Source organism: Azolla caroliniana, unplaced genomic scaffold (genome assembly GCF_043228905.1).
Source record: "Azolla caroliniana isolate FFs.n. ecotype wild unplaced genomic scaffold, voAzoCaro1.0.p SCAF_204, whole genome shotgun sequence".
In the NCBI taxonomy this organism is placed as follows: domain Eukaryota; kingdom Viridiplantae; phylum Streptophyta; class Polypodiopsida; order Salviniales; family Salviniaceae; genus Azolla; species Azolla caroliniana.
The window spans coordinates 38,340-48,093 of NW_028230639.1; the positions used below are offsets into that span (position 1 = coordinate 38,340).

At 44.3% G+C, this 9,754-nt stretch overlaps 1 protein-coding gene across 1 annotated transcript; it reads left to right on the forward strand.

Annotated features, from left to right (window-relative positions):
• Positions 1-351: 351 nt before the first annotated feature.
• Positions 352-1,425, forward strand: LOC147848831 (metacaspase-4-like). The gene is made up of 2 exons (XM_087338061.1): positions 352-371; positions 428-1,425. Exons 1-2 carry the CDS (start codon positions 352-354, stop codon positions 1,131-1,133), a joined length of 726 nt encoding a protein of 241 aa, XP_087194187.1. The 3' UTR covers positions 1,134-1,425.
• Positions 1,426-9,754: the final 8,329 nt, after the last annotated feature.

The following is a 9,754-nucleotide window of genomic DNA, read 5'->3' on the forward strand; positions in this document are numbered from 1 at the left end:
GACGAATGCATTGCACCTCCTGACGGCAATGTAATCAATGGTATGTGCCATACGAGAAACTATTTATATTGAGTTCCAAGTAGACATGAATCTCATCCATTTTCCCTTGTGGATTATTATCTACGCTTGGCCATAATCTACGAGAATAAGAAAGCATTTGTGTTAATAACTACTTAGAATCCATGGACAAATTGATATTACTCTAAACACAAGTAGTATTTGTTAAGGGGTTTAGAGTGGGTCCTATAAAAATAACAACTACATAAAGTGGGTTTTTTTTTAGCATCAAATATTTGAAACTTCCTGTGAATCTATTAATTTGTACTTATCCCATCTCATGATGATATACAGATGACGAGTTCCGTTCCTTGGTGAATAAGCTTCCTCCTAATGTCAAACTCACTATAGTGTCTGATTCTTGCCACAGTGGAGGTCTCATTGAGAACACAAAAGAGCAAATAGGAGAAAGCTTCCAGTCTTCCGGGGAAGGATATGGAAATGATGAGGATGAGAGTGCATATACGGAAAACACGAGCGAGGAGGACGGGAACAATGGCAGAGATGATGTAGAGATAAAGAATAAGTCCTTGCCGTTGCACCTTTTGTTGGACATATTAAAACGAAAGTCGGGGAAAGATGATGTACGAGTAGGCAACATAAGGACAACTTTGTTTGACATTTATGGGGAGGATTCAAGCTCGATAGTGAAGAGATTTGTGAGATCTCTCAAGGGAGGGGATAGTAATGAACAAGGAGGTGATGGGTTTATGGGGTTGGTAGGATCTCCAACAACACAAATCAGTAACCAAAGCTTTGAAGAAGAGCCGAGTGAGGATTATAGTTATATTAGCGAGGAGGATAGTGAGATCGTACGGGGCAGTGATATGGGTATCCTTGTGAGTGGGTGCCAAACTAGCCAATTCTCAAGTGACATCGATGATGGCAATGGTGGTGGTTATGGTGTTCTTAGTAATGCGATCAAAACTGTCATTGAGGCAGCCTCTCCTGATGAACCAATCACCAACCGTCAACTTGTTACACAAGTTCGTGAGTTCCTCGCATCAGAAGGCTTCACTCAACGACCCGGTCTCTATTGTAGCGATGCAAATGCCGATGCTCCCTTCATTTGCTAGTTATCTAGTGTCAACTCTGTCCGTGTTGGAAATTCAAATAAGATGAGTGGTGTGCACTAGTTTCCATTTTGTTGCTAGTGCTTTATGTGTTACCATTTTGTTAATAAGCTACCAATATCATTGGTAAGGGTTTGTATTCTTAATTGGTGGTGTTGTCCTTGTATAGCAACTTGTGTTACTTATCGACTCCAAATTGAAGGTCGGTTGAATAGACATCTCAGAAATAACAAAATCCATGCACACAAACCCAAGCCTAAAAGTTGCAAGCTTTTGTTGCTAGTGCTTTATGTGTTAGCATATTGTTTTAATTCGCAAACCATATCATTAGTAAAGGTTTGTATTGTTAATTGGTGTTGTCCTTGTATATCAAGTTGTGTTCTTTATCAACGCTAGAGTAGAGGTTGTATATCATGCTAAAGTGGTAAGATCTTGGTATGTTTCTTACGATGGGAAAATGTAAAGAGGCCTTATTACTAGTGGGGGCAACTTTTGTTCGTTTTTTTTATGACATAATCAAACTTAAGAACGACATCTACATATAGCCAATATTGGCAAACCTCTCAAAGAAAACATTGAATCTATTCTATTTTCTTAAGTATTATATTTCCTACCTTGCAAAAATTAGTGTTTCGTTACTTCCTTTTCATACTATCTTTTACTCCTTCGACTCCGACTAGTGCAATTTGACTAGCCGACCGGCTAACACATGCAATGCTCGTGGGATAGTGCCTTGCATGGTCGAACCCCAAGACTTCGTCTTGGTCTTCCTATGCATCGTCTCCAGCTTCTTGGTCGTCGTCTTTCATGTCGTCCTCCTCGGTTCCGATCACGTGATCATCCTCTTCAAGACTAACAGAGTAAGTTCTTCTTTCTTGTTAATCTATAGTGTTGTCCAGAGCTGGTCTATCTTCTAGTTGTTGTGGTTTCTCAGTACGTAGAGTCAAACCTGCCTCTCTCTCTTGATCCAAGCGTCTGTGTCATGAGTCCTCATTGATTCACTCTATTTGACCAGACTCCTGCTCCGATGTGTCCTAGTTCAACTTCGGCTCTTGTCCTAGTTGTAACATTACCTCATCCTCGAACTTCATTGCTTGTTGTTTCCCCTCTTGTTCACGGCGTTCCTTTTCATAAGCATTGAGTTCGAGAGCTAGTGCCATCTGTTTATCGTCATATTCTTCCAGCAACTTGTTAATTTCCTCCTTTGTGAGGAAAGGAATCATAGATCTAGAGAAGGATATGTTGAAATATACAGTACGGAAAAAGAAAACAGCAAAATAGAAAGAACACACAGTACACAAGATTTACGTGGAAACCCTAAAGGAGGGGAAAACTTCTAGTCGATAAATCGACTAGTCAACTAGCCGACTCCTATGTCGGTTATCCAGTCTTCCTTGTCTTTGACCATCCGGTCGGCCAGACTAGTCGATCTTGTCTTCGACTTGGATCTATCAAATACTGTTGACTCTCCTAGTCTACCCTCCATGTTGATTTTACTAGTCAGGTCGCTGCTCAATCCGATCAAACCATCTTTCGGCTCTTCCAGTCTACTCCATTCAATTGTTGACCTTTCCCAGTCGGCCAGCTGACCTCTCCCTTAGGAGGGACAAAATATCCAAACAAACTCCCCCTTCACTCCTATGGGCGGAGTCGGTTAGTATTGTCTTTTGTCGATAGACTCAGAGTTTGTCGATAGGTAGGTTTTTCCCGAGCATGTTGGATCAATTATCGTAAGTGTGGATCTTCACAAGCGTAAACTCCCTCTCATCCACTTTCTCTCGTAACCAATGATACCTTCTCTGTATAAGTTTGGTCCGGGAGTGCTAAGCAATGTTCTTGGCTAAGTGTATGGCACTCTGATTATCACAATAAAGTAAGAATATTTCTTGCTTCATTCCCAATTCACTAAGAAAGATCTTCATCCAAATCAGCTCTTTAACAACCTCGACCAAAGACACTACACATTATAAAATCTAACCAATGGAGAGATGTCGACGACCTTTCAAAGCACAACTAAGACCAAAAGTGTATCATTGATTAGAGGCTCATCATGGTCTTTTCTTTTCTTTTCCTTTCCTTTCTTTTGTGGCCTGGCCACATCGTGTGTTGTGATTGTTTCAGGTGATGAAATGGCAAAGGATGGCATCCAAATTGGGTGGCCCTACATCACTCACTTTGTACTCGAGAAGACAGAGCAAGGTTTGACATTGATCCATTACGAAGACACTACACATTATAAAATCTAACCAGTGGAGATATGGTGACACAACCACAGAGAAAGAGAGAGAGAGAGAGAGAGAGAGAGAGAGAGAGAGAGAGAGAGAGAGAGAGAGAGAGAGAGAGATAGATAGATAGATTATATTATCATCTTCGGAGGTCAAATATGACCTATGAGACCAAAAATATTACATTTCACGTGCCACGTGTGAAAGTGAGTAATGAGTCTTGATGTTCAAGAACTTTACCAATGAATGTTGCAATCGAGAGTGCACATTGTGGTTGTGAGAGGAATTCATGCAAAGATTGGCCTCGATCGAGGAGATGTGGAAAGCATGGTCGAATATGATCAAAGGTAGAGCATTGTATCAAAGTGTGATACTCAGACTCACGAACTTGTTTAGGGCAAAGTGTCCATAGCCGACCACTCTCATCACTTGTGCCCCAACGCCCTGTTTCACATCGCAATGCATGTGAGCTAAGTCGCATGGAAGCAATGGTTCGAATGACGGATAACGGTATGGGCTCTAACATCTATGGGTGTGTACGATTTCCCCGTTCCGCAAAGAATATGGTTTTGTAGTTAGGTGCAACATGTGTAGTATAATGTGTGAAGCGTGAGCCTCCACATTTGTCCCATGTCATGATACATTGGCGTTGCAAAAAGGCCTCATATACAGAAGAATCTAATGATGCATGATGAAGCAAGTGTCTCGCATCCCATCTACCAAACCATTTTTCTATATCTTGCATCCAACTGGAACACAAAATTTTGCTTTTATGCGTCTTTTGTATCTTTTTGCTTGCTTCCCATGCAATTCTAGGAAGTCGATGTGAGGGACTTTTTTGAACCTTAATTATGTATTGAACAACCCTTTCCATGGCCATGATTTCAATGGGAAGCGATCCCGTCTCAAGGAGGAGGAGGGTGTAGGGCGTTTGTTTCTTAACTTGTAGAAACTTGGTAAGAAAATGCTTTTGGACATTTTCAAACTCTTTCCACAGATTGAGGGATGCTACCACCCCATACTTCCACCCCATAGAGAAGAACCGGTGTCACCAAAGTGTCGAAAAGATATTTCTTGAGGACCCAACACTTGATATCTCCAAGATTGCATGTGTTCTCAAGTTCTTCCATTCGCCTCAAGTTCTTCCATTCACTTGGCACCTCAAGTTCTTCCATTCGCCTCCAAATATGCTCATGAGGTTCCATATCAAAAGCTTTCTTGAAGTCTACAAAGCAACAATATAAACCTTTACCTCTAAGGCGACTTTCCTCCATTAGTACTCGAAGGGTGATAAGGTGATCAATGGTGCTATGGTGTTTCCCAAAGCCAACTTGTCCACAAGCTCTCTTACCACTTTTTACAGCCCATATACTTACCTTTGATTCCATTATACATCCAAATAGTTTTGCCATTAATGAGCCAACCATGATGGTTCGATAGTTGTTTACATTATTTATATCTCCACCTTTATCTAAAGGATTGATCCAATTTGTAGTCCAATCGTACCACATACCATGTTGCAATGCATCATTAAACATATGGCTTATCCATATATGTGCTTCCTTTCCCGTCCATTTGAGCATTTTAGCATTTATACATTGAAGATCGCTTGCCTTTCGAGAGGCCAATTTCTTAAGTCCTATGCATATATCTTCAATTGTAAAGAAAGGAGGCATATGTGAAAGGGAACCATAACACATCATCTTTCCGGCAAGAGATAACTCATATAAATTCTTACAATGCATAGACAAGTCATGAAGAGTTAAGTCACCATAACTCTCAACACGTTGTCGTGAAGATTGAGGGCGCGTAGCAAGCGACCCTCTTGCGTTGCGGTGAAGGGACGGCCATGCAGGCCGATAACTACGGATTCGGGACATGGCGGCCCGAAACATCGAGTGGGGAGGAGACAAGCGGCGGTGCCGCGACCTTACACACACCGGTCCTAGAGGCTCCGGCGGTCGGCCCGAGTGCCAGCGTGAGACCTAGAACGACGGGCAGTGGCGGCGGCAAGGCCGGCAATTAACACGATGACATGGAAGAGACGACGGCAAGCGTAATCGAGGCTTGCGCGATCGGAGGCGAGGTAGCCGCGGACAACGACGTCCGGTCGGAAGCGGCTACGGACACAACGAGTGGGGGTGTCGGGTTCTTACCCACACTGGCCCTAGAGGGTTTGGCGGTCGGTCCGAGGGCCCACGTGAGATCTAGAGCGACGGGCGGTGGCGGCGGCAAAGCGGACGATTGAAACGACGACGAGGAAGGTCATAGCAGACGGAGGAGAGACCCTTTGACACCGGGGCCGGAGACTGAGGCGGTTCTGCTCGAATGCCAACATAAGTCCGGAGAGAAGGATAGTGACCGTGAGGAGGCATGGCCCGGAGCGAACACGTGCGAAGATGAGGATGCGAGGCCTGGAATGGGCATATACAAGAGGACCGACGGAGAGGTCGGGAGCAGCAAGGAGGAGAGAGTCGGGAACCGACCTGACCAAAAGATGAACCGGTCAATAATCCGACACGACTCGAAGACGAGGCGGAAGAAGATTGGAGTGGGGTCCGATCAACCGAGCCCGAACCGAAGAAGAGCCGGCAAGGCCGGATTTGTGCACAGAAACATGTACCGGCTAGTTACGGTTAGGAAAGGGAGCCGACGAAACCGGAACTCGATCGGCCGAGACAGATCCGGGCGAAGGCTATGTCGGCATGATTGGAGGCCGAGGCGTACGAGCCACGACACGCGGTGGGAGCCAGTGAGCGCGAGAAGGAGGCTAATCGGGCATGGTGATTACGGCTTGGCGGAAGACCGAGAGCAAGGGGAACCCTCCACACCTATTCTTGAAACTTCGGCGGTTGCGGATCAACATAAGGCTGAAGTGACGGCGGGTGGCGGGTGACGCTTTTGGCCGTCGGTTACTATACCGGCGGACAACACTTGGCACGCCTGTGGGACAGTGCCTTTGCACGTCGAACCCATCCCGTTAATCTTCTTCCAAAATGGCTCGGATGTTCGGCTCTGTCGTGGTGACCTCGTCCGGAGTTGATGTAGGGCCCGTAGGTGCATCGTGGTTCGGCTCCTCTCCTTGCTCGGCCTGGTTTCTCCCAGAGTCGCCTTCACCGTGTGCAGGTGGTCCGGTTACGGTGGGCCCTTCTTGATTTAGAGGGCTGGGCTCCACCGATGGCGTGCTTGCAGTCGGCTGCAACTCAGCCTCTATTGTTACATCCTCCGCGGTGTTGGCCGTTTCTGTGTGTCCCTGGGCGTGGGGCGGGGATTCCGCCTGGTCCGCACTATTTTCTGCATTTTCGGAAGATGGTGTGGGTTGGTGCGGCTGGACCTCTTGGTGGTTAATGGTTTCGCTGTCTGGTCCTATGGGGAACTCCGCTCGTTCGTCCCCGCTATTCTCCCGTGTTGTCATCCATGGTGATCGGGCCTGAGGTTCCTCTTTTTCGGTTATGACCGGAATTGGTGTCCCACTAGGTTCCTCGTTTGTGTGTGTGTTGTCGGTTTGTGTGATCTGGTGAAATAACTCCTCCTGACTCTCACCGAAATCATCTAGGAGTTGTGCGAGTTCTTCGGAGTGTTGGTCTGCTAACGCGCAATAGTCTTGCGCTAGGTTCTCCCGTACGGTCCCAATGCTCTCCTTGTTTAGCTTATAAAACCCTCGGCCGTCTTTCCGCCGGTTCTCCAAGTCCGCACGATACGCGTGCAATTCCGCTGCTTGGCTTGCCCACGCCATCCATCCTTTGTCCAGCGCCGTTTTCAATTGCGTTGTGAACCTTTCCCGGTTGGTATGGAGAAGGATGCGCACGTTATCCGTGATGGCCTGGCAGCGGTTGCCTGTGTCTTCCATCGATTTCTAGAGATTCGCGATTTCCTGTTGTTTAACGGTTGCCGCTTCCTCATACGTGGCCTTCAGGCCCGCCCACAACTGGGATTCCTTTGCATGTTGTTCTTCTAATTTCCCCATTTCATTGTTTAGGCGGATTTCAAGTTTGTTCGACCACCAACTGCTCATTGAACCATACCTTCTTTTTCTCTAATAAGGCCCGAAGTCCCGCTATTGCCGCCTCTGATTTCTTCGCGTCCTCTCGTAATTGGGCGTTGTCGTCTTTTGTCCGGATGTGCTGAGCTACCTCCGTAGCTAGTTTCTCTTCAAGAGTTTTTACGGCCTTTCGTCCGTTAGCCCGTATCTCCTTTTCTCTTTTAGAGGATTGGTGAATCGAGATTGCTTCTATTATTTGCGGTCTACTTACAAGTTTAGCGGTCTACTTACAAGTTTAGGGTTTTTGTTTGTAGGGATTCCATCTCTTTTCCCTGTGCCCTTTCGGGTTTGATAGATTCTTCTCAAGTTAGAGTTCGAAGCTGAGGTACTATGGGTAGGCTTTTATGCTCAATTGGTAGACATTCCATGAATTTGCTTACTTCCCTCTTGCATAGGAAACAAATCTTAGAATCAAATGACCCAAGCTACGAGTTATGACTCCATCAAATCTTTAGCCCTTGTCCCATGATTTCGAAGGCCAAAGTTGTTATATTGGCTCCGATATCTACAAAAGCAAATTCCTTATTCTTGTTTAGTCTGCACAAAAGGTATGCACCCCTTATAGGTAACTGCCATCTTTAAGGCAATCTGCAATGTAGTTATATTCATCGCAACATTTCATATCAAGATGGTACATTACATGCATTATAGCGGGTGAGTGAATTCACTAGATCGTCTGCCTAGCCATTTGCACATAGATTTATTGTACTCCCAAATGATGTCTATATTACATACCGATAGGTCTACATCAAACCATGCAATTCATTAGTCATCCATGAGGGAGATTCCCTCTTGCTCAATAACTTTATGAATATAGACTTGAATGTGATAGTTTTAAATTTTCAACCACATAGTTGAGGCTATGCTCTAATCTGTGTATCTCATTTACTTCGATCTTTAATCATTTCTTCTAGCATTTGGATGGATCCATCTATCATCCTTTGTTTGATCTTCGTACATGACATCTTGTTCAAACTATTTTATTTGAAAGTTTCTTACGATGGGAAAATGTAAAGAGGCCTTATTACTAGTGGGGGCAACTTTGTTCTGTTTTATTATGACATAGTAAAATTTAAGAACTACATCTAGATATAGCCAATATTGGCAAACCTATCAAAGCCACCATTGAAACTATCCATTATGCTCTCCTTGACGATAAGTTGTTATAGATACATTTCATACTACAACATTGTTCTTGAAAAAGGGATAGAATGATAAAAATTCTTATCACTTTTCTTGATATTCAAGGCACAATGTATAACAGGGATGAAGATACATAATATACAGAAATATATCATGTCGCAACTGCTCATATGATCCATTAATGTTGATTCAGCTATGTAAGAAATTTGATTATTATATTATGTGATAGTTTGAAGAATTATTTTGATATAGTTGACGTTGCAAATGTCCAAAACACTATGATAAAGATTTGGACAAGTTAGATGCATGCACAAGGGAGTGGTTATAAGTGCTATACAATTATTTTGGGGACGATTCAGATACATTGCTTAAACAAAGAAGAATGTAAAGGAGAAAGACAAACTTTTTTGTGGTATTGCCCAAAGACCGATCGAATATGCAGGGGGTTTGGACGCCTATTGCAATTATGCTAGGTGCAAGGCACAATCATGTGGGGAAATGTATGTTGGTTATCATGGCAAGCCCTCGTTGACAAGTACGAACATCGGGAGGAGGGAATGACATTGGTGATAAAGGCACTGTAGTGAAATGCACGAAATATCACTCAACCACAACGGAGCAGTAAAACACTTCTATAAGAATCAAACACGGAAATGGCAAGTCGAGAGTACACAAGAAAAATGACATAGGATGTTTACGTGGAAAACCCTAATACGGAAAAACCACGGGAGCCCACAGACTCCGAACTATCATTATGAAGAGAAAGGGGTACAATCAGAGACTAGGAGGAACGACCTCGAGCTATGTTTCTTCGCACAGTGGCTGTTACAATAGAGTATCGCTCTGTCTCTCTCTCTCTCTCTCTCTCTCTCTCTCTCTCTCTCTCTCTCTCTCTCTCTCTCTCTCTGTACAATAATTACAACAATGTGACAACCACACTATAAGTGATTGCCCTAAGTCATATTTATAGTTATATGAACTTAGGGCTATTTACAAGTATAGCCTCAATGGGCTTATTCAAGACGTATTTACAAATCTATCTTCTCTTCCGATTCTCACCGGGTTCACTGATCCAGTTTCTGGATCTCTTCTGGTTCTCTCCGGGTTCTCTTTATTCATCATCGGATCCCATCCGGAGAGAGCAATTTCCCAACAATATCCCCCTTCACCCCGGTATGGGATGTCTTGTAAGTTCGATCGGCTTCCGGCATGTC

What these genes read in the sequence shown, in the direction of transcription:
- LOC147848831 (XM_087338061.1), top strand. Translation starts at nt 352, where the DNA reads ATGACGAGTTCCGTTCCTTG. An exon ending in ATGACGAGTTCCGTTCCTTG is followed by an intron (nt 372 to 427) that starts GTGAATAAGCTT and finishes TTCTTGCCACAG; the next exon opens with TGGAGGTCTCATTGAGAACA.